Consider the following 25,907-nt stretch of genomic DNA (forward strand, 5'->3'; position numbering starts at 1 on the left):
TAGAACATAGCAGGAAAATTTAAAGGTCAAAATCCACAAGATACATGTAGAAGTGTCCAAGAAATGAAATCGTCATTGTGCAGTGTAATAAATCCCATTACAATCGCCCCCCCAAGACACCCAGTGAAAACAAAATTGCCCAAAATACCTTGATTCTTCTCTAACCCAATCAATGGCATGTTTTGAAGACCACTCTTCCCGAATCATTATAGTTTTACTGGCTAACACAACAGTGTAGCTTCCATTTATAGCAGATCATCTAAGAAATGGCCAGAGGACGGGAGTATCTCTGACATACTGCTGGAAGGTTGGGTCGCTCCCCCAGCGCTTGAGGGCCTGCTTCTCCAGGATGGGAATCCCGCTGACGTGGCGAAGCAGAAACCAAACAAATAGTGGCGAGATCAGGGTGGCATACTGGGCACCCTGCATCACAGAAGAGGCAGAGATGAAGAGGCCGCTCCATTGTAGAATCTCTCCAAAATAGTTAGGGTGGCGACTGCAGGCCCAAAGTCCGCTCTGGATGAACCTGCCCTGGGGTGTAAAAGCAGTAAATTTAAAAGTGAAAATTTTAAACTGGCATTTTTCATTCACTGAGGCTGTATTAGCAACGCCGGGTACCGACAGATCTTGAGTTCAAACACACTTGACGGTGGCACTGGGCCCAGTGCTGAAGCCTTACAAAACACAGCCACAGCCAAAAGACATTCAGGTTACATTCGCCATTCTAAACTGAGATGAAGATCTGCTGCCATCAGACATCCTTTATAACAAGTTCTAGTTTTTGGTTTTTTTTTTTTTGTTTTTTTTACTCCCAACCAATTTCACAATGAGTCCATCATTTCTACTTTCAGTTGATACTGTTGCTTAGATATCTCCCCTTTCTTACCCTAAACAATTCTAAAATATTTGTATTTTTGCCAAAATCAGAACGTTCAAATTCTCTTTGATTTTCACCCTCTCCTACAGCAGTAGTGTTTAAATAATTCTTAGGAAACTAGATGTGTAAGCCCATGCTGTTAAAAACCCGGGGTCCTAGAAACGATTGAAATTGTCAGAAAAAAAATTGAAATATAGAGATGTCGGGTAATTGAAAGGAACGACTCTGGGCATCTCTCTCGTAGGAGTAGATTCGTTTTGCTGATGTGCTCGCATCGCTTGTGCATTAGCAGCTAAGGGACGTTGTCTTTCTTCGGAGGTTTCGTTTTACTGACGTGCTCACCTTGCTTGTGTTATTAGCGAGTTTTCTGTTTCCTCAGAGGGCAGCCCTTAACCCAACTCCACCGCTCACTTCTGGGCCAGACAGACGGACTTCTACGAGTCAATGTTTATATATATATATATACACATACACACACACACAGGTAGTCCCCAGGTTACGGACGTACAACTTACGAACGAGGCCACAGCTGCAACGCATGCACCTCAGTAACTGATGATGGTTCGCTGCCCGCCCACTCCGCCGCCGCAGCTACTGCTCCAGACTGGACGCAGGCTGGATGGAGCAGAGGGGGGCGTTTCACTACCCGCCCAGCACACATGACTGGTAATGCTGCAAGCGCTGACCCGGTTGTGGCTGAACGGAGGCCATTGAGGGCGAATGGGGCGGCGGGGGTAGCATTGTAGTGTGCCTCGGATTGGAATTGGGTGATTCACTACCCGCCTTTGGCCGCACCGTGTTTGTTCTCGGTGGGTGTACGCTGCATGCAGCATACTGTGGTGGAGGTGACTGTGAGGTGGGCTGGTGATGAACCGCCCCTCGCCGCCCCATTCATTCTCAATAGCAAGTCTGCTTGTACTGTTACGCACATAGCAGGAAGTTTTCTCTCATTCAGTACATCAGACGTATTGACGACGGGTGCCTTCCTGCTATGATAGCATGGACAGGGCTGTGCAGAAGAGCTCATTTTAATCTTTTGTCTTCACCCTTCAACAATGTCTCTGAAACACAAATCTGATGGAAGTGCTGGTGATACAGTAAAGAAGAGAAAATAAAAAGGTCAGAGAGAGGTGAAACTCCATCATTTATTGGCAGAGCACTTCGTTACTTCGAAGCTGCGTATTCTGTTTGTCGCGCTGTGCGTCGATCATTTAAAATGTGTTACTTACAGCATTATCTGGGTCATTCTTGAAATTCCACTTCTGCTGGTCGGCGACTGTCTCAATAGTAAAGCCCAGCAGCCAGAGGCTCCAGCCCAGCCAATCCCTGATGCCAAGGGGTCGATCTCGCTGTTCAATGTTCAGGATGAGAGTAGGGAGGAGGGTTATAAAAACCCAGAGGGCTGTAGAACACAAAATCAAGAAATGACATAGCCACCTGCCACCATATTAGCTGAACCTCTGCCTTGACCTGGTTCATTCACATGGTCGCCATTTCCTTTTTGGGATGGCAGCCATACAGCTCCCTGTGGTTACCTTGCACTGTCCAGTAGACAAAGAAAATCCCTGGGCTCTCCCGTACATGATTGAACCGCCGGTCCTGGCCCTCCTTCATGATTCTAAGGAACAGAAAGAATCCCAGTCTGCAGGGAAACACAAAATAAAATCAGGTGGGTCTCTGCCTGTTGCTGTATGGGCAAAAAAAAATCTCCAGCCATGCAAGAGACCACCAGCTGTCTGCAGGTGTTTAATCTACATATTTAGTACGCATGCATTGGATGAGTGGGCATGTGCAGGAGTGTACACTGCCATGGACTGGTTCCCACTGCTGCTACCCATCACCCTTCTTCTTTCGGCTGCTCCCGTTAGGGGTTGCCACAGCGGATCATCTTCTCCCATATCTTTCTGTCCTCTCCATCTTGTTCTGTTACACTCATCACCTGCATGTCCTCTCTCATCACATCCATAAACCTTCTCTTAGGCCTTTCTCTTTTCCTCTTTCCTGGAAGCTCTATCCTTAGCACCCTTGTCTCATTTTACTAATCATCTCTCCTCTGCACCTGTCCAAACCAACGCAATCTCGCCTCTCTGACTTTGTCTCCCAACCATCCAACTTGAGCTGACCCTCTAATGTCCTCGTTTCTAATCCTATCCATCCTTGTCACGCACAAAGCAAATCTTAGCATCTTTAACTCTGCCACCTCCAGCTCTGCCTCCTGCTTTCTGGTCAGTGCCACCGTCTCCAGCCCATATAACACAGCTGGTCTCACTACCGTCCTGTAGACCTTCCCTTTCACTCTTGCTGATACTCGTCTCTCACAAATTACTCCTGACACTCTTCTCCACCCATTCCACCCTGCCTGCACTCTCTTCTACAATCCCTGTTTACTCTGTGCTGTTGATCCCAAGTATTTAAACTTCTCCACCTTTGCCAACTCTACTCCCTGCATGAACTGGATTAACCCTTTCGGCCCTGACATCCTATTACTAGTACATAAATATGCAGCAATTTTTGTAAAGCACAGGTATGTTTGCAGCCATTGTAATCGGGCGTGCTGCTATTAGCGCAGACTGGAGAGACTGGCATACAGTCTGCGAAACATGGGAGTAAAATTGGACGTTTCTGGACAGTATGCACCACACAGTAAGTAGCTCAGCTTTCAATTTTATTTCCTCAAGAGGACTGAAGTATTTGGCAGTTATCTTCTTATATAATACATTACTGTGGCTGCTTGTTTGTCTGTCCAGGATTTTAAATCAGCTGCAGCTTGCAAACCGTTTGACCTATTGACCTGAAATTTGGTACACATATACTACGTGACGTCTGCTGTCCACTTTCGGGGTGATGATTGACCTCCAAGGTTATTCCTCTTTTTATTTTTATTTCATTGTACAATCAACTCTCTGCAGCAAGGCAGCCATGTGGCGGAAGGCGTACAGGCGCCGTTCTCATTCCCTACCTCTTCATATCTGAAATCATTCTTGAGGCAGATTGAAGATTTAAGTGCCAGCTTAAGTGAAAAATTATGAAAAACGTACAAAGTAATTGCAACACAAACACCGACTTAAACAGTTTTAACACGAAAAGAGGAGAAGCAGCGGGCCGCTAGGGTGGAGAAAAGAAGAGCTGCTCAGGAAGCAGCAAGCGCATCAAGCTCTGAGCAAACGAATGCTAAACGTACAGAGAAAGAGGATGAGAACTAGGTATGATCAAGTCAAGTGTATTCACTGCACATTATCGTGCAGTCTGCTATTAATGGTTGCATAATAAGCGATACTTTTTTTTTCATTTTTGAGCTTCCTCGACACTCCAAAGGTAGAAGAATATCTCACAAAATAATTTTTCCTATAAAAACTGAAATGGTTAAGCCAGCTTAATCGGCGAGTTTGGCTACAGAAAAAAAAAAGAAAACTGACAATGAGATGGAACTGTTATTTATTACACAGAAAATCGCCCGGAAAATCCCGGACCATCGAGAAGTGACATGAAAAATCGTCTTTGCGCCGAACTGGAATCGTCCCCGCATAAATCAAAGTCATCCAGATGATCTGGATCTGCATAATTAGATCTGGACCACCCTGTATAAGTCAAGCTCAGCAGTTCGAAAATAAAATGAGCAGAACCCAATCAGGGGAGGGAGACGTATTAAGCATGAACCAATCAGAGCGATTACAGTCTGTGTTTACAAAATTCTCTGTTTTCACTCACCCACACTGCAACGCTGAGCCGGCATTTTCAGAAATACAAACTTCTGGGTGGCATTCTTTAAAAGTCAATATTGGTGGGGGGGATTTAAAAATGTCAGGGGCGGCACGATGGCGCAGTGATAGCGCTGTTGCCTCGCAGTTAGGAGACAGGGTTAGCTTCCCAGGTCCTCCCTGTGTGGAGTTTGCATGTTCTCCCCGTGTCTGCATGGGTTTCCGCCCACAGTCCAAAGACATGCAGGTTAGGTGGATTGGCGATTCTAAATTGTCCCGTGTGTGAGATTGGCGGGTGTGTGTGCCCTGCCCCGGATTTGTTCCTGCCTTGCGCCCTGTGCTGGCTGGGAGGATTGGCTCCATCAGACCCCCGTGACCCTGTGTTAGGATATAGCGGGTAGGAGAATGACTGGGTAGTGTGGAAGAAAGCTGGAAATGGAGACTGATGTCTGTGGTTTTAAGTGAAAACATAGTAGCCTTTGAGTATAGACCCACACTCTGTATATTGAGCCATTGGCCACTGTTGTGGCAGAAACACGCTGCTCAAAGAAGGCACACAGAGTTTCAGGAAGGTAGCAAAATCCAATTTTATTGCGTGATGTATACACTGACTCAAATCAAGTGAGATGAGCAATTAGCAAATTCAGCAAGCTTACATTTATTACAATTCTTATCATTTATACAAAATACTCTCCTCTTTCTGGCTCTTCCTATCATTACCTAATGTCCATCACCTGACCAACACTACCATCATTACTTCATACCCTTGGCAGCTGTCCAAAACTTACTGATCAATCGATTCCCACCAGTAAGTTGGAATCAGGCAGACCCACACATTATAGGGTGGTCCAGATCCAATTATGCAATTTTCATTGCGCTATAACTTATTAAGTTTATTACACAGAAAATCACCCGAAAAATCCCGGACCATCGAGAAGTGTGCGAATTGACGACATGAAAAATCATCTTTGCGCCGAACTGGAATCGTCCGCGCATAAATTAAAGTCATCCAGAGGATCTGGATCTGCATAATTAGATCTGGACCACCCTGTAGATATTGGAGCAGTTGTGCCCCTAAAACAATAACACTGTTTCTTATGGGCTGCATTTTCCTTGACTTGTTCATCACCGATGTAGGCAAGCAGATAGGGAGGCAGAGGCCCAGCCGCTGCAAATGGAAGCAAAAGGCCTATCTGGTTTTCTCTCATGACCAAAGCCTCAATGGCTGCATTTCTTAAAACAATGGCCCATTTAGCCCTCTATGAAGTTTTTAAGCTTAGCATCTACAAAGAGAAAATTAATAAAACAGGCAGACAAGGGATTTTTAGGGTTTAACCCTTACTGTAGTAGTGTGCATTAGGATATCATACTTAATTTAATCTCTGCTTACGATTCTCTTTGAATATATGCTAATCATCAACTTAAAGAATACTCGTTTTCTACACTACTCGGATACGACTGGGCTTGGCTGGACAAACAGAAAAGACTCTGAATGGCACTGTCAGCCTCCCACCCGGTGACCACTAAGGACACACAGGGATGCTTAAGGAGATGAGACTGCAGGTCAGGCATCTCTCTCTGTGTTTGCTCTGTCGGGTCGATGAGATTCGGCCTCTAGGCCAGCACTGACATTTCTGCAATCCTCTCAAAGCTGGAAGTACTCTGTACGAAGGGGCACTAGGATACAGATTTGTACTCACCGCAGCCCCCATAAAGTCACCAGTCCAGACTGCACCTTCTGACGCAGGAACCCTCGGCCACCCCAATGACGACTCAAATGAGTCAATAAGATGAAAGTTCCAGAGCCTACAATTAGAACAAACACAGCATGGGTGAGAAGAACATCAACACGCCGTGGTGGTTAAGGCTTTGGACTTCAAACCATGAAGGCACCATTGACACTGTGTGACCCTGAATGAATCACTTCACCTGCCTGTGCTTCAACAGGAAAAAACAAAAGAAATGTAACTAATTGTATCTCAAATGTTGTAAGTTGCTTTGGAGAAATAAATAAATATACAGTCATATGAAAAAGTTTAGGAACCCCTCTCTGCCTGCATAATAATTGACTCTCCTTTCAACATAAAAGATAACAGTGGTATGTCTTTCATTTCCTAGGAACATCTGAGTACTGCAGTGTCTTCTGAACAAACGCAGTATTTAGTTGTATGAAATTAAATTAAATGTGAAAAACTGGCTGTGCACAAATGTGGGTCCCCTTGTCATTTTGCTGATTTGAATGCCTGTCACTGCTCAATGTGGATTACCGGAAACACCAAATTGGTTGGATGAGCTCATTAAGCCTTGAACTTCATAGACATGAGTGTCCAATCATGAGTGGTAAAAGGTATTTAAGGTGGTCAATTGCAAGTTGGGCTTCCTTCCCTTTGACTCTCCTCTGAAGAGTGACAGACAGCATGGGATCCTCCTGGCTTATGGGGGAAGGCTACAAAAAGCTACCTCAGAGGTTTAAACTGTCAGACTCAACTGTAAGGAATGGAATCAGGAAATGGAAGGCCACAGGCACAGTTGCTGTTAAACCAGTAGGTCAGAAAGGCCAAGAAAAATACAGGAGCAGCATATGAGCAGGATTGTGAGAATGGTTACAGACAACCTACAGATCACCTCCAAAGACCTGCAAGAACATCTCGCTGCAGATGGTGTATCTGTACATCGTTCTACAATTCAGCACAATTTGAACAAAGAACATCTGTATGGCAGGGTGATGAGAAAGAAGCCCTTTCTGCACTCACACCACAAACAGAGTCGCTTGTTGTATGCCAATGCTCATTTAGACAAGACAGATTCATTATGGAACAAAGTGCTTTGGACTGATGACACAAAAATTGAGTTATTTGGTCATAACAAAAGATTTGCTGGCAGAAGATGAACGCGCATTCCAAGAAAAACACCTGCTACCTTCTGTCAAATATGGTGGAGGTTCCATCATGCTGTGGGGCTGTGTGGCTAGTTCAGGGACTGGGGCCCTTGTTAAAGTCGAGGGTCAGATGAATTCAACCCAATATCAACAAATTCTTCAGGATAATGTTCAAACATCAGTCACAAAGTTGAAGTTACGCAGGGGTTGGATATTCCAACAGGACAATGAGCCAAAACACAGTTCGAAATCTACAAAGGCATTCATGCAGAGGGAGAAGTACGATGTTCTGGAATGGCCGTCACAGTCCTCTGACTTGAATATCATCGAAAATCTATGGGATGATTTGAAGCAGGCTGTCCATGCTCTGCAGCCATTAAATTGAGAGATTTAGTATGAAGAATGGGGTCAGAAATACCTCCATCTAGAATCCAGACACTCATCAAAGGCTACAGGAGGACAGCGTCGAGAGGCTCAAAGGAGCAAAAGGAGGCTCAACTAAGTATTGATGTCATATCTCTGTTGGGGTGCCCAGATTTATAGACCTGTCTAATTCTGTTATGATGCATATTGCATATTTTGTGTTAATCCAATAAACTTAATGTCACTGCTGAAATACTACTATGTCCATAAGGCATGTCAGATATTCAAAGGAAGTTCAGCCAATGATAAACACAAATCCAAAGAATTAAGAGGGGTTCCCAAACTTTTTCATATGGCTGCATTACATCAACTTTAGTTATTAAAAAAATTCTCCATTTTACTAATTACTGGTAATTATTTAATCCTACTTAAATTCAGGCACTAATACCAATAACTTATTTAATAAAACATGCTATGCTTATAAAAACACACAGACTTAGCACTAGCAGTGCTTTATTAAGAAATGACAGTTCATAAACAAGACTGCAGTCAAAGTACAAGAGGGTGAATGTCATGTAGGGGGGACTCACATATCAGTGGGGGTCCTAGGAGGAATTCAAGGTTGAGAACCACTGCTATATGCCATTTACAGCGTGGAATTTTATATGTGAGGAAAGTAAAAAGTGGAGGCCGCTGCAGGGACAGCATTTGTGATCTGGAAAACACAGCCATTATAACCGTAAGGTGTTAAGACTTGTTTTTCTTAAGCTTCCCTCCCTAATATTAGAACATTAGAACACTCTGGACGAGAACAGGCCATTCAGCCCAACAAAGCTCGTCAGTCCTATCCACTTGTTTCCTCCAAGAAAACATCAAGTCGAGTTTTGAAAGTCCCTAACGTCTTACTGTCTACCACACTACTTGGTCTCTTATTCCAAGTGTCTATCGTTCTTTGTGTAAAGAAAAACTTCCTAATGTTTGTGTGAAATTTACCCTTAAGTTTCCAACTGTGTCCCCGTGTTCTTGATGAACTCATTTTAAAATACAAGTCTCGATCCACTGTACTAATTCCCTTCATAATTTTAAACACTTCAATCATGTCACCTCTAATCTTCTTTTCTTAAACTGTAAAGGCTCAGCTCTTTTAATCTTTCCTCATAACTCATCCCCTGTAGCCCTCAATCAGCCTAGTCGCTCTTCTCTGGACCTTCTCTAGTGCTGCTATGTCCTTTTTGTAGCCTGGAGACCAAAACTGCACACAGGACTGCAGATGAGGCCTCACCAGTGTGTTATAAAGCCTGAGCAGAACCTCCTGTGACTTGTACTCCACACATCAAGGCGCTATATAACCTGACAGTCTGTTAGCCTTCTTAATGGCTTCTGAACACTGTCTGGCAGTTGATAGCTTAGAGTCCACTATGACTCCTAAATCCTTCTCATAAGGTGTACTCTCGATTTTCGACCACCCACTGTGTATTCAAACCTCACATTTTTACTTCCTATGTGTAATTCTTTACATTTACTGACATTGAATTTCATTTGCCACAAATCTGCCCAAGCCTGTCTGCTGTCCAAGTCCTTCTGTGATGATATAACGGATTCCAAATTATCTGCTAATCCACCTATCTTGGTATCATCTGCAAACTTAACCAGCTTGTTACTTATATTCCTATCTAAATCATTTATAGATATTAAAAATAGCAGCGGCCCTAGCACTGCCCCCTGCTGGTCACCACTCTTAACATCGGCCAGTTCTGATGAGGTTCCTCACACCATCACCCTCTGCTTCCTGTGTCTGAGCCAATTCTGCACCCATCTAAAAACATCACCCTGAACTCCCACTTCTTTTAATTTGATGCCCACCCTCTCATGTGGCACCTTATCAAATGCTTTCTGAAAGTCCAGATAAATAATATCATCAGCTCCACTTTGATCGTCTCCTTTTGTTGCCTCCTCATAGAATTCCAACATGTTAGTAAAACACGACCTCCCTCTTCTGAGCTCACGCTGACTGTTCCTAATAACTCCTGTCCTTGCCATGTGCTGCTCAATCTTGTCCTTATTAATTCCTTCCATTAATTTTCCTGTGATGCTTGTTAAGCTTACTGGCCACTAGTTGCTTGGATCTGCCCTGTCACCCTTTTTATATAAAATATAAAATATGGAGCTTTTCTTTTTCTCTGTCCACCTTCTATAGAAATGTCACCTCTCTCTTTGTCACTCCCATATTGTGTTTTTCTAGCCATCTTTTTAAAATGGCGCCTTTCCTATGTAGCATTTCTCTACAAGTCCTGTCGTACCTACAGCTCAGCCTCTCTGTCTAACATGGAGTCGTCCAATCGTTCCATCCCTCTGTCCACAGTCCTCTTCATTTTGGTATTCCAGTCCACCAGGTCGCCCTTATCTCCTAAGCTGTCCTTAAGTATTAAATAAACTCGTCAGCAGCCACACCACATGCATTTCAGACCCTGGCCAGTACTTGCATTGGACACCACCTTGGAAAAGCTTGGTTTGCAGCCGGACGAGACGTTTGTGTTGCCAGCAGGGGGCGCTTACCCTGTGGTCTGAGTGTGGATCCCAATGCCCCAGTGCAGTGACGGGGACACTGTGCTATAACAATGGCAATGTCCTTCAGATGAGACATCAAACTGTGGTCCTGAACTCTCTGTGGTCATTCACGATCCCTGGGCATCCTTCATAAAGAGTAGGGGGTATCCCGATGTCCTGGCTATATTGCCCACCACGGCCTAGTGTTTCTGAACCCGTAATTATCCCCTGTCTCTAATTGGCTCTCTCTGCCCCCATTTCACCACCTAACAGCTAATGTGTGGTAAGCGGACTGGCACAAAAATGGCTGCCGTCACATCATCCAGGTGGGTGCTACACATTAGTGACTCCCCAGTCACAATGAAAAGCACTCTATAAATGTAAATAATAATAACATAATATAAAAATGAACCTCGTCATTCTGAGCCTGGTCATTCTGGCCCCCTAATCATCCCCGGTCTCTAAATGGCCAACTGTCTCTCACACCTTCACCTACTTGATAGCTCATGTGTGGTGAGCCTACTGACACAAAAATGGCTGCCGTCACATCATCCAGGTGGGTGTTGCACATTAGTGGTGGCTGAAGTGGCTCCACACAATATTTTGAAAAGCGCTATATAAATGTAATGAATTTTTATTATGATAAAATTATAAACTCCCTTTTGGCTTAAAAAAAACAACTGAAACTGATCTGGTGGAATTTTGTACGTTATGGACTACTGCACAACACGGCAAAGATTTCACAAAGTTAGTCATCTTTATCACATTTTGTTTCCCTTTTTTTGGCATTCATGTGAACAAAAAAAGAAAATACACACACACACAATCCGAGTTAGTGGCATCCTGGTACCATGCCAGCCTTATCAAGGTGCCTCCTCATAATGTGAATATTCGTCCAGCCGGTTCCCAAAACCTACCTATCTTTTTCTTTTCTTTTTAAAAATTCCCAATTTTAAAATAATTTGCCATGGGCACCATAAGAGATATGCAAATTCTCTCCACTCTCTCTGTCTTGGATGACAGTTGTTATGGCAACAGAAATACTAAATGACATATTTTCATGGGTGGTTTCATTTATTTCTTTTTTGAATATTATGTCAGGAATTATGTTCCAACAAAAGGCCCTGCATGCCATCTTCTCTCCAAAAAAAAAAACCTGGAAAATGGTAGTCATGGTAGTCATGAGCGGGGCAGTTTCGGGTACTAGTAGAACAGAATGGATGATTATGAATTTCCTGCAATTAAACAAGGAAAAGACAAAACTCCTAGTTATCGGCAGCAATAAACAAAGTGAGAATCTTTGAAAGAGAATTAATCATTTGGCCCTGTGAATCAAACCAGAGGTCAAGAATTTAGGTGCTATTATTGACTCTGACATTAACTTCAGATCACATATTAATAAAATGACCAAGACTGCGTTCATCCATCTAAGGAACGTTGAAAGGGTGCGATCTCTTATAACATTTAAAGATGCCGAACAATGAATACATGTGTTAGTATTTAGCCGACTGGAATACTGCAATGCTCTCCTATCAGGACCACCCAAGAAGGACGTAAATCATCCATCCATCCATTATCCAACCCGCGATATCCTAACTACAGGGTCACGGGGGTCAGCTGGAGCCAATTCCAGCCAACACAGGGCACAAGGCAGGAAACAAACCCAGGGCAGGGCGCCAGCCCACCGCTGGGCACACACACACACACCAAGCACAGACCAGAGACAATTCAGAACCTGACCTGCATGTCTTTGGACTGTGGGAGGAAAAGAGCTCAAACAGAATGCAGCAGCAAGAATTTTAACCAAAAGGAAAAAATATGAGCATGTATACTCAGGACTAACACCTTTACATTGGCTGCCAGCGTCCTTTGGAATCAACTTAACTGGTACATAAGACGCTATATAATCTCACCCCTCGAACATCTCAGACCGCCTGTTTCCTTATGTAGCGAGTCGCAGTCTTAGATCTGCACATTCCGGTTTGCTTGTCATTCCAGGATCTAAGAATGAAGGAACTGGTGAGGCAGCGTTCTGTTCTTATGCACCTAAAATCTATAAAAATAATTCACTAAGGCAAGACACCCATGGAAAGCACACCGGATGGGGCGTGGATACACTAAGCTGCCGACAAGTGAGACACCTATGGTGCACGCAGGAAGGAGCCACGCCCACCAACTCCAAGACCATTGGATACGACAACTCGCAGGGCCACGCCCACCAACTCGGACGCGACGACACAGAAAAAACAGTGTCATTTATATTCGTCTGTCGTAGAGGCCACATGCACCTCTGAGCCTCGTTGACTGTTCATAGAGGCGTGTTTCTCGCGGAGGTGAGTCGCCATATGCAGCGTGTGAAGCGGTTTGCGAGGGGTATCTCATGGGATCCTTAAAACAATCCTTTACAACTGAGGTTAAAGCACAATGAAGTAAGCAGTCTTTAAAAAATGAGTTTTTGGTTACGACACACGACTGTGTGCACCATAGCAAACTGTTTTACACGCTACATACAGCAATTCATATCCGCGACAAACATGCGTCTTCTTAGATGCTCCTGCAGGAACACGGAAAGTCTTCGTGAGTCACAGGTGCATGTGGACTGTGCAAAGACGACAACGACTCAAGTGACGAGTTGGAGGTGGGCACATGAGCGATGGCGGTCCACCAGTTTTCAGTCACGGACGATTGTGTGTTGGTTCGTTCTGTGCATTGTTACAATGTTGCTTTTCTTGCTGATTTATTACATTACCGATTTTTCAGATGTTAATTTTCTCCCTGTGTTTAAAAATCATTAAAAAACCGGCCTGATTATGCGGGTTGGCTAGTATGAAATAATTTACCAATCGAAATACGCCAGGCTATCAAAAAACCTCTAATCTAGTTTTCCAGTAATTATATTATAAAATGGTGATCTGATTGTAAGTGTAGCTCCTTGATGTGTCAGTAAGTACCCGGCAGTCAGCCATTGCTCTTTTCTGTTTTTGTGTGGTGCCGCTATGTGCCACCCACACCTGCTCAAAGTGCCCTACTCTGCAGTGAAACGAGGAGGACTCAGAAACCTTTATGGACGACTGTGCCAACTGTGCCACCTGTGCTGCCCAGTGGAGGGGGGGTGGCGACCAGCTGCCTGAGGTCATTCTGGCTTCTAAGAAACAGGAACTGATCGACCATCACACTTCACTGCTTGATTTGCTCGTTTCTGTCTTCCGACTGTGGCCATGAAGAGGTTCATTTTTCTCCTATGGCCCATCGTAGGAGTTTTTTTGTTTTTGTCTCCTCCGTGTCAGCTGGTCAGATAATCACATTCAGGAATCGAAAACTTCATCGACATCCTAAACCGCTGTGGGCTGTTCCATTTGCTTTTGTATCTTTTCATTAACTTTAATAACATCAAACTGTTTCTACTCGATGGGTTGCTATATACCTATGCCCAAGTCAAATGCAGATATATCTCTCTATATATAAAATCCGATGTCTGTCTGTCTGTCTGCTTTTCACGAGAGAGCTACTTAACAGATTTAGATCAGGTTTTTTTCTGGAATTTCCTTGAACATTCCGGTTAATTTTGCGACTTCTCTCATCGCACTAAGAATCAAAGTTCGTTTGCAGCACCGATATTTTTGCGCTAATCCAAGACAGAGGCTGCAGGCCTGGGGGTGTTTGGGGGGGGAGTCGGTGTGCCTCTGCGTTTTGCAGTGTTACTTTCCTCCGCTAGACTAACAATACCTTTTTGTTTATTGGTTTTTAAAGTTTGTCCTGTTTCACTACTATGCAGCCGAAGCTGTGGGGGATGGCTAGTACTGCTATAGATTTCATTTTTATTAATAGGAGGTGAAAAAAGTTTGCTCTGTGATGTTTTATATTTTTGGTTAATTTGTTGTTAGACTGTGGTTAATTGCTTTATTGAATGTAATCTACAATTATAAGTTAGTTATTACATCTTTTCACTTGGGGTGGCACAGTGGTAGCGCTGCTGCCTCGCAGTTAGGAGACCTTCCCAGGCTTCCCAGGTCCTCCCTTAGTGGAGTTTGCATGTTCTCCCCGTGTCTGCGTGGGTTTCCTCCCACAGTCCAAAGACATGCAGGTTAGGTGCATTGGCGATTCTAAATTGTCGTGTATGTGTGCGCCCTGCTGTGGGCTGGCGCCCTGCCCGGGGTTTGTTTCCTGCCTTGCGCCCTGTGTTGGCTGGGATTGGCTCCAACAGACCCCCGTGACCCTGTAGTTAGGATATAGCGGGTTGGGTAATGGACGGATGGATGGATAATTAGATCTTGTTGTTCTGTTTTTAACTTTAATGTATCCATATTTTAATTAGAAAACCTTTTTCTGATAAGATTGAAGGTGTGTTTTGCACTTTGGACATTAAATTTTGCTTAACAATACCTGGTTGATTTTGTGTTTAGTATTCTTACATTTATTAGAAATGATCAAACTATTAATTAATGATAATAATCCAAGTAAATGTGGTATACCTTTGTTTTTGTTGATTAATCATGTGTAATAATATTAATTAATTAAACATTAATAATGTGGCAGAGCGACGGGCACTAAGCAAACTCCTGTCAATCATGAAGAATCCACTGCATCCACTGAACAGTGTCATCTCCAGGCAGAGGAGTAGCTTCAGTGACAGACTTTTGTCACCGTCCTGCTCCACTGACAGACTGAGGAGATCGTTCCTCCCTCACACTATGCGACTCTTCAATTCCACCCGAGGGAGTAAATGCGAACATTAATTTTATTTTAATTCTTTTCATTTTTATTACTATTTAATTTAATATTGTTTCTTTGTATCAGTATACTGCTGCTGGATTATGTGAATTTCCCCTTGGGATTAATAAAGTATCTATCTATCTATCTAATCTGTGGAAAGCACCTTGAGTTGCATGTAAATGTATGATAAGGTGCTATATAAATAAAGTTATTATTATTATTAATATTGGCGGCACGGTGGCGCAGTGGTAGCGCTGCTGCCTTGCAGTTAGGAGACCCGGGTTCGCTTCCGGGTCCTCCCTGAGTGGAGTTTGCATGTTCTCCCGTGTCTCGTGGGTTTCCTCCGGCGCTCGGTTTCCTCCCACAGTCCAAAGACATGAAGGTTAGGTGCATTAGTGATTCTAAATTGGCCCTAGTGTGTGCTTGGTGTGTGTGTGTTTGTGTGTGTCCTGCAGTGGGTTGGCACCCTGCCCAGGATTGGTTCCTGCCTTGTGCCCTGTGTTGGCTGGGATTGGCTCCAGCAGACCCCCGTGACCCTATTCGGATTCAGCAGGTTAGACAATGGATGGATGGATGGATGGATTATTAATATTATTATAAAGAAATGGAAAGAGTATGGCACAGGTGGAAATCTGCTACTGTACTGTAGACCGTCCACAAAACAATGAAGAAGATGAGTGAGGGAGGCCACCATGGGACCTTGGAAAACTCTGAAGGAGTGACAAGCTACAGTAACGGACACAGGAGAAACTGGGCAGACAACAACGGTGGTCAGATGCCTTACCAGTCACAGTTTTATGGGAGAGTGGCAATGAGAAAAACAAAAACCCACACACAGGACATCTCAGCTGAAGGGACGTGGAGGACTATAAAGTCAGCTGGAAGAAGGTTCTGTGATCTAACGAGACCAAAATTGACCTTTTGGCCATTAGAATAAATGTCCTATTACGCTGTACGGTATCAAAAATACACCATCCCCACCATGAAGCAAGGTGGCGGCCGTATCAGGCTTCTCTACAACATGGCCTAGGAGACTTGTGAAGGTAAAATAAATGCAGCAAAATACAGAAAAATCCTGGAGGAAAAACCTGAAGAGGTCTGCAAGCAACGTCCAGCCAGACAACGAGCCCAAGCAGAAACCCAACTAGGTGCTATACCAAGAAAGGTAAATAGAGAATAGTACATGGCTAAATGGAGAGACGTGCACCATGTTAGATAGACAGGTGGACTGAAAGGCTCTTTATAGGGAATTATATTAGAAATACAGCAAGTAGTGAATCGGAGAAATCAGGCGTTTCTCCACCACTGGGCCACACAGCAGGTCACCACGCAGATGACGATAATCACACTCATTTCACCAAGGAGGACCTCTCCGGTGATCACACTCAAGCTTAGACGATCACATTCAATTCACCAAGTGGATCCCCAACACCCCCTTGGTGAGACACGGGAAACAAGAAATCACAACCCCAGAAGGATTCAGAAGCACTGGGATAGATGGCCCATAAAGAATTTAGCAATTGTTTGCAGGTTCAGGCCTGGACGGCCCCCCATAGTTGGAGGTTTTTATTCCAACCAAATTCACCATCCGTGTGTCATTATTATTTTTAACTGATCTCACTGCTTAGTTATCTGGCCTACAGATATTTCTAAGAAATTCATACATATTTGTATTCTACGCCATTGCTTTAATTGCTTAGGTTTCTTTTGCCATTTCTTTACCTTTTTTCTATAGAGTTTGCGCCCTTAATTGCATCCAAATGCTGATAATTTAGTAATGAGCAGTGCAGACACGGGTACAAGCAAGCCTGAATGCTAAAGGGGAGCAGTGATTTGACTGCCCATTAAGAAACGCTTCTTACAAAGTGCAACAACAGATAGACGTGCACCACATTAGACCGGCAGATGGACCAGATGCTCCACACTTGATAGAAATGAAGGATGCTAAAGTATAAAGACAGAAAGGCATTATTTATGGTGGGTATTACATATAAACTCTATTATATAGATGAGCAATAGACAGCGTATTTAGCAGTGGTATTCAAGCTCACATCTTGGGTCACATCCACCTGAAGCTCAGCATGGTCAGGCCTGGCCAGTACTCGGATGGGAGACCATCTAGGAAAAGTTGGGGTTGCTGCTGGAATAGCTGTTGGCGAGGCCATCAGGGGGCACTTACCCTGTAGTCTGAATGTTAATCCCAATGAACCAGTGCAGTGACGGGGACACCCTCATTCAGATGAGACGTAAAACCGAGGTCCTGACTCTCTGTGGTCATAAAAGATCCTTGGGCATCCTTCATAAAGAGTACGGGGTATCCCGACATCCAGGCTAAATTGTCCACCATGGCCTAGTCATTCTGACCCCCTAATCATGCCCTGTCTCTGATTGGCTAGCTCTCTCTCTCTCTCACCCCTTCAACACCTAATAGCTCATGTGTGGTGGGTGAGCATACTTGTGGAAAATGGCTGCCGTCACATCATCCAGGTGGACGCTGAACATTAGTGGTGGTTGAATTGGCTCCCCACTAACTGTGTAAAGTGCTTTGAGTAGTAAGAAAAGCACTACATAAATGTAATGTTGTTATAATAATAATAATAATTCAAGGCTGCAGGTTTTCATTCCAATAATTAGTGCATCATTCTTACTTTTAAATAACCTTACTGTTTAGTTATCTGGCCTACAAGTACCTCTAAGAAATGTGCACATGTTTATATATTTGTGTTATAGCTTTTAATGTGTATGCTTCATTTGATGTCTCCTTTTTAATTTATCTTTTTCTTTGGAGTTTTCCCCCTGTAACTGAACCCTAAAATTGATGATTAGCATTGAGGGGTGCAAACAACACTGAATGCCAAAGGGGAGGAAGAATATTTCTGCCATTTTGACTTGTCTGTTCATTAAGAAACATGTCTTACAAATGAAGAGTCCAGCAAATATGGTGCTTAGGTATGTGTCCCCTCACTGGGATAGAAATAAGGGGGCAAACAATACATTCAAAGGAAACTGGCACATAGATAGATAGATAGATAGATAGATAGATAGATAGATAGATAGATAGATAGATAGATAGATAGATAGATAGATAGATAGATATGGAAGGCACTATATAATAGATAGATAGATAGATAGATAGAAATGAAAGGCACTATATAATAGATAGACAGACAGACAGAAACTATATAATAGATAGATAGATAGAAAGGAACTAGATAGATAGATAGATAGTCTGTCTGTCAGATAGATAGATAGAAAGATAGATAGATAGATAGATTATAGATAGATAGATAGAAATGAAAGGTCCATCAGACAGACAGACAGACATATAGTCAGACAGATATAACAGACAGACAGACAGATATGAAAGGAACTATATAACAGATAGACAAACAGACGGATGGGCGGACGGACAGAACCAGCCAAGACAGGCACATGTCACTCCTCTCTTCAGGTCGCTACGCTGGCAGCACACATTAAGTTCAAATCCTTTATGCTCGCCTACACAGTAGTCACCGGGTCAGCACCGGAGTATATGGAGACACTGCTGATGTACCAGACTCACTAGTGCATCGCTATACTCCTCACCCACTCAGGTCTGCCAGTGAACAGCATCTGGTGATGCCACCTCTGCGTGGTATGAAGTCTCAATCCAGACTCTTTTCCTGTGTAGTTCCCACTTGGTGGAATGAACTACTCACTACCATCTGAACTGCTGACTCCCTCAATGGATTTAGGATTTGCGAATATCTGTCTAATCGATAGGAGGTAAAAAAAAGAAAAAAGTTTGCTCTGTGATGTTTTATATTTTTGGTTAATTTGTTGTTAGATTGTGGTTAATTGCTTTATTGATTGTAATCTACGATTATAAATTAGTTATTACATCTTTTCACTTGGGGAGGCACGGTGGTAGCGCTGTCGCCTCGCAGTAAGGAGACCCGGGTTCGCTTCCCTGCGTGGAGTTTGCATGTTCTCCCCATGTCTGCGTGGGTTTCCTCCCACAGTCCAAAGACATGCAGGTTAGGTAGACTGGCGATTCTAAATTGGCCCTGGTGTGTGCTTGGTGTGTGTGTGTGGCCTGTGGTGGGCTGGCACCCTGCCCGGAGTTTGTTTCCTGCCTTGCGCCCTATGTTGGCTGGGATTGGTTCCAGCAGACCCCAGTGGCCCTGTGTTTGGATTCAGCGGGTTGGGGAATGGATGGATGGATCTTTTCACTTGTGGCAATCAACGTCTGTCACCTGTCCTACTACACTTGCTGAACAAACAAACCCAAACCTAATATTACTCGATTATGTTTACTTCTTTTGTAAGTCGCTATGGACAAAAGCCTGTGCCGAGCAAATAAATGTAAATGTTTTGTGTAAGTCTTGCAATACGGAAACGCCCGTGTATTTCCATAAGCGCCGTTCTACACTGTGGACACCAGAGGGCGCGTTGGTTTCGTAACACACCTCTTGCATACATTTTGCTCTTATTCTAATACATATTCCAAAAGTACTTTGGTATTTTTAACTCTTAAAGTTATTAAGTGTAACAAAAATTTGGAAATGTAACTCAGTACTCAGCAACTGTTAATTAATTTAGTAATGCATAAAAGACAAGCGGAGCAACTCGAGGGGTGAGCGCGTTTTGCGAGGACTGGATTTGATACCCGGACGTTAATTCAGAGCCTCTCACCAGCCAAATCATAGAACCTCTCGGTGCGAAGCGCCGCCGACACCGCCCAACCCGTCCATTGGAGCAGCACGTCCACCGCGGCACATTTCAGCAGGACGTTCGCCATCAAAAAACACTTCAGGAACCAGAAACCACGTGGGCTGAGCAGACAGAGCGAGCAGTTTATTGCCAACAACTCCCGATTAGCCGCGCGTCTTCTGCCACATAGCTTTCTGGGAAATGTAGTTCTTGTCTGGCGTATCGTTTACCTTTTTACTGGCGAGATATGGGAAAATGCGACCAGAACCCCGTGCCGACTCCTCAGACACAGTCTCACTTCCTTGTGATCGCCAGATCTAAACAGAAACTGTATTTCCTTGCATAACTAATGTAATTGTGTAAACCAATTCATTTATATCTTGAATACTAAAAGTTTACAGATTCCAATTCTAGTCAGGGATTTACGGAATATTATTCGTGCCAGAAGCTGATGCAATCCAACGTGTAAACTACGCTGAAATGTAACACTTACGCAAGTGGTACATTTAATTTCGGCACGATTTTATCGTTTCATAATTAAAAACATATTGCAACGATCTGGCAAACCACCATGAGGCAGTGTGTCCCAAAAGCCATAGAAAATGCGGCTGTTCATACTGCCTCGTAGTGATTTGCCAGATTGTTACAGCATTAACGAATTAATCGACTGCTTTTCACTACAGCAGGCAGTTTTCAGGCGAGTGTGTCATACACAGAAGTAAAGCGTCGTGTTGCATTTTGCTCAGTGGCAGCTCCGCGATCATTGCATTTCGATTTCAGACCACGCTTTAATCGTACCTAAACTACATGTGATCAAATGGCCAGTTAGCGTCAAAAGGAGCAGTAAAGAGGCGTTATAATGACGAGTGTGCAGCACTTGGATAGAAGGCGAGCTGGAAGTTGATAAGGCAGGAGGCCGTCGCATTGAACATTGTGGAAGCTGGCGATTTAAATGTCGAGTTTATTCTCTGACGTGTAGAAAGAAGAAAAAAAAAACTATTAAATATCTGTTTATCACAGAGGGTTTTAATAAAAAGCTACGAAGACATCGAGCTCGGTGAAGCTAATAAAGGTTTCAATATATTCAGATCTTAGTTAAAAATTGCTTTGTAAATTGAACCGCACCGCTTAATTAAAAATGTACAAAAAGAAAACAACTTCAGATAACTTGATATAAGTTTTCAGCGAAGCCTAAAACATACTTTTCGCTGTTTCAGTTAACCACCGCACTGTCCATACCAACTGAACTTAACGTTCGCCGCCAGAACATAGAAACACTGTTGCCAGCTGATTTTAATGGAAGGTCAGTAACTCATGCTCAAAAAATCGCCAGAAGTCACTGGGTGACTTCATCGTAATTATCTCATTTGCATATCATATATACGAACTCTTTAGACTCCGCCCCATTCATCGTACACCCAAGACGAGGATTGGCATTAAGCTCATTTTTCAAAAACAGTACTAAAGACCATTCGTTTACCAAGTGAAAATGACGCATTGAATGGGCCTGTACGCTTCTGTGTTGTTTTTCTATCTGCCTGCAACAATGGCTGACCTTAAGGGTCACAGTCCGGAGCGCCCACCCACCCCAAATATGGGAGCGTAAACTTCAAACAAGATCATTATTATTATTTTCTGCGTCGTGTGGATTAAGAAATAAGGCAATATGAAAACGAATGCGTCCAGATCTGCCTTTGCTTGTCACCTATTGCATCATCAATTTGAAAATGAAAATAACTGACGTATTTTTCACCTGTCGGATGTCTAAATTTTCCAGGCACTGCCCGTTCAAACAAGGTTTAGAGTGTCTGCATAGCAGTCAGTTGTTACATGAACTGTTGTCAGAGACATGAGGAAATAAAAGTCGCTTATGTCAACTGCAAATGTCGCTAGATTTGTTGCTAGGCTGTTTTTTAAATCATGTCGCCAAAGGAGTCTGAAAAGTCACTAGACGTTGCGATAAAGCCGCCAAGTGGCAACGCTGCACAAAAAATGTCTAGAAGTGGAACGGCACGTTCCCCAACGGTTGACACCCCTTGCCCCACCCCTTGACACTGATTGGTCATTCGATTACTTTATTTTTGGCGCAAAGTGCGGCCTCAATTCGACATGCAATACATACGGAACTGATGCTTTTAGTGATGACACCCAGTCGATGGACATGAATTAAAACGTAATACGTTTTTCCTATTGCAATTTAAACTGACACAAAAATCGCGTGCTGTAGTGAAAATCAATTGATAGTTTGGTTGCTATATTAATTATGATATGATAAAACTGTTCCAAAGTCAAATGTTCCATTTGCATATGTATTGAATTTCAACATAGTTAACACTTTGGATTGCATTTAATTTTGGCATGAATAATCTTCCGTAGGATTTCACTGTGTGACTTTTAAGAAGTTATATCTCTCTCTATATATATAAAATCCAATGTGTGTCTGTCTGTCCGCTTTTCAGGAGAGTACTACTTAACAGATTTAGATTGGGGTTTTTTTCTATTATTTGCTTCAACGTTCTGGTTGATTTTGCAACTTCTCTCGTCAAGCTAAGAATCATAGTTCACTTGCAGGAGCAATATATTCACGTTAATCTAAGAGAGATGTTGCAGGCCCAAGGGAAGGAGGAAGCGTGACGAAAGGAGTGGGGAGACGGGCAGGGCCCTCCTCACTGTCATATTTCACTACTATGGGGATGGCTAGTCACTGTCACACACATGCACATGGGAGGCAGCTAAAGGGCTTGAGTAAGGGCAGATCTGAGTCATAATGGGATGTGGCAGAGTGCACTGACTCTTTTTCTCCCTTTCCTGCAGACCATTCACGGGAGATTCCACCTGGCCCTCTTGACGTCACTTCCGGGACTGAGCCTATGAAAGAAGACCTTGCCAGCTCTGGCCCCTGTGATGTCACATCCAGGCTTGAACCTATGGCTGAAGACCTTCATAAGCCCGACCCCTTTGATCTCACTTCCTGTCTTCCCCTTTAAAAGCCTCCACCTTTTCCCTAATCCCTCAGTTCTGTTTTGGACTCGGTTTTGTGCACAGCTGTGCTATCATTGCAACTTCAATTTGCAGCCAGGAAACCAATTATACAAACCTTGCTATGGCTCTTTGTGGCTTTTGTGAGAGTGGCGTAGTCGGCAGGATGTAAAAGTCCCAGAAGAGAAGGGGACAGGACCTGCATTGTACCCAGGTGGGAGCGTACCGGGGCCGAGTTTTCAAGCAGGGAGGGTGTCGCGTGGTTCGGCGAGACCCGGTATGGGCTCTGCTCCCGGCACGCTTAACTTGGCAACTTAGAGAGGCCAGGGAGTGTGTGGGAGGGTTTCATAGAGTTGGGCTGCTCCGGAGGGGGGAGGCAAAAGGGGCTTATTATTCTCTCTCGGAGGAGAGTGCCCACTCCCCTGTGAAACCAGAGCCCCGATTACCAACTAGGGGTGCCCCAGACTGGCAGGTGAGTAAAATAAGAAACTGGAGGTTGGACCCAGATGGGCCTGGTCCTTCTGGGCAATGGTAGGGCAGTGGTTACGGCCACATGAGAACAAGCCCTACCAAATAATAGAGCAGATAGCCTGCTATCTGCTCCTAAAAGCACTTCCCTGTGGCTTCACCCAGCCGGTCTGGGGTAAGCAGTTTAAGAACATGTCAGAACTCATTGAGCTTCTGGAGACACAAAGGATGGCCTCACAATCTGAGGGAGCAGAACCGTCCTTTAGTCAAACTCAGCCGGAGTACATCCCAAAACCTAACCCCCCTGTACAACCCAGAGCTTGTGCCAGCGTCCCCAGAGTAGCGGGTGCGCAAACCGCTTGGAAGGTGGAGTGGGAGGAGGGGTTGGTGTGCTCTGACTAACCCATTGGCGGTCCCACATACAGGCGTGGTGATTGTAAACGAGTACAAGACCACAGCCTTATTTGATTCCAGTAGCAAAATTACCCTTGTTGCCTGCCTGTTTGTGCTGCCGTGACAGTGGTTAAGGATTAAGACCAATATAGCCTGTGTCCACGGAGAAATCCGCTGGTACAGGTTCGCCACTTGTATCATCAGTTACAGAGGATCGCTACGGAAACTAACCGTGGCTGTCCTTCCGAATCCACCACACTCAGTGATACTGGATGGGACTAGTTTAAAATTAAAAGCGGGGAGACACATACCACTCCTGGGTTGAACTTAGGCCTAGTTATAGATATACAGTGCATCCGGAAAGTATTCACAGCACATCACTTTCTCCACATTTTGTTATGTTACAGCCTTATTCCAAAATGGATTAAATTCATTTTTTCCTCAGAATTCTACACGCAACACCCCATAATGACAACGGGAAAAAAGTTTACTTGAGATTTTTGCAAATTTATTAAAAATAAAAAAACTGAGAAAGCACATGTACATAAGTATTCACAGCCTTTGCCATGAAGCTCAAAATTGAGCTCAGGTGCATCCTGTTTCTCCTGATCATCCTTGAGATGTTTCTGCAGCTTAATTGGAGTCCACCTGTGGTAAATTCAGTTGATTGGACTTGATTTAGAAAGTCACACACCTGTCTATAGAAGGTCTCACAGTTGACAGTTCATGTCGGAGCACAAACCAAGCATGAAGTCAAAGGAATTGTCTGTAGACCTCAGAAACAGGATTGTCTCGAGGCACAAATCTGGGGAAGGTTACAGAAAAATTTCTGCTGCTTTGAAGGTCCCAATGAGCACAGTGGCCTCCATCATCCGTAAGTGGAAGAAGTTCGAAACCACCAGGGGCCTCATGTATAACGCCGTGCGTAGAACTCGCACTATAACATGGCGTAAGCACAAAAGCCGAAATGTGCTTACGCACAGAAAAATCCAGATGCAGGAATCTGTGCGTACTCCAACTTCCACGTTCTTCCGCTACATAAATCCCGATCAGCGTGAAAACTAACGCTCGTGCACGCGCATTTTGTAACGCCCCAAATCCTCCCAGAATTACGCCTATTTGAATATGCAAATCAATATAAATCGCCCTTAAGCGCAGCCTTCTGTGAAAAGACAATGGGAAAAGCACGGGGGGAAACATAAGAATTTCAGTGAATACCAAGTGGAGGCAAAGGAAAAACATACTATTTGTTCAAATAAACCGTGGTATAATCAACAAAAGGAAGTTGATCGAGTGACATAGCGTGTTGGAGAAACTTGAAAGCTCACATTCACAAAATCGCACAGTGCCGGAAATAACAAAGAAGTCACATATCAAAGTCGCCGTGGAAAGAAGAGTTGTAAGCCCACTGTCTGAGTGTCATATGAAAGCTTATTAGGGTACAGAGAAAAAAGCCACACAGTGAGGAAAAAGCACGAAATGTCAACTTCAATCTCGACATTTCCACTTTAATCACGTAGTTTATTTTGTCATTTAGTAGAACATTATAAACTTCATCTTAAAATCGTTTAATTAACCAGTTTCTCAAAATTACATCGTAATTAAAGTAGCACGTTAAATGCTTTGTTTTGTATTTGATCTTCTACTCGTATGTGCTCTATGTGTGTGAATCACTACTTGCTTCTTAAACTGGCTCTCTTCCTCCAACTGGACACAGAATCCATTATATTTGTGATATTACAGCTCTCTGAATAACTAAAATACTGAGATGTATACGTGATGTCGTTTTCATGATGATAGGAGCTAAAGCACATTATTAAACATGTGTTTTATGAGCCTCGTGCTCATGACAAGCATTTATCTTTTGTCGAAATTTGTTGCTGCGTTTTTAGCTGTGTTGTTATTTTCTCTTTCTGTTTTATATTCAATATATATTGGCGTGGCCGCCCCAAGAGTCCTTGCTTTTCTTTCCCCAAGTAACCGATCGCCATAAAATCAGCTCTGTAATAGACGTTAAGCCATCTGTAAGCTTAGCGCCGATTCTTCAAAACGTTTAAAGAACATTGAAATATCTTCGTAGTACATGTTTAATTATTCTATCCTTCACGACACTCCCAGTGAAGAATATAGATTATTTAAATGAAGTTAAAGTTTTATCTGTATAATTTAACAAACATATTTTGCTGCATTTCACCTTAAAAATGATATCGTCATCATATGTAAATACGCGCTTTATAAAGTGGCCCAGGTTGTGAGATATTATAACTGTAATGCAAGTTTACAGTGGGGTGATTGTACT

The 25,907-nt window shown here is 43.5% G+C and overlaps 1 protein-coding gene across 1 annotated transcript; it reads right to left on the bottom strand.

The window, feature by feature from the left end:
• Positions 1-19,908, bottom strand: si:ch211-210c8.6. The gene is made up of 5 exons (XM_039746785.1): positions 19,751-19,908; positions 6,276-6,381; positions 2,413-2,519; positions 2,107-2,279; positions 1-531 (listed from the first exon to the last, which is right to left on the bottom strand). The coding sequence occupies exons 1-5, from the start codon at positions 19,854-19,856 to the stop codon at positions 256-258; spliced, it is 768 nt and encodes a 255-aa protein (XP_039602719.1). The 5' UTR covers positions 19,857-19,908; the 3' UTR covers positions 1-255.
• Positions 19,909-25,907: the final 5,999 nt, after the last annotated feature.

Source organism: Polypterus senegalus, chromosome 3 (assembly GCF_016835505.1).
Source record: "Polypterus senegalus isolate Bchr_013 chromosome 3, ASM1683550v1, whole genome shotgun sequence".
Taxonomy (NCBI): domain Eukaryota; kingdom Metazoa; phylum Chordata; class Cladistia; order Polypteriformes; family Polypteridae; genus Polypterus; species Polypterus senegalus.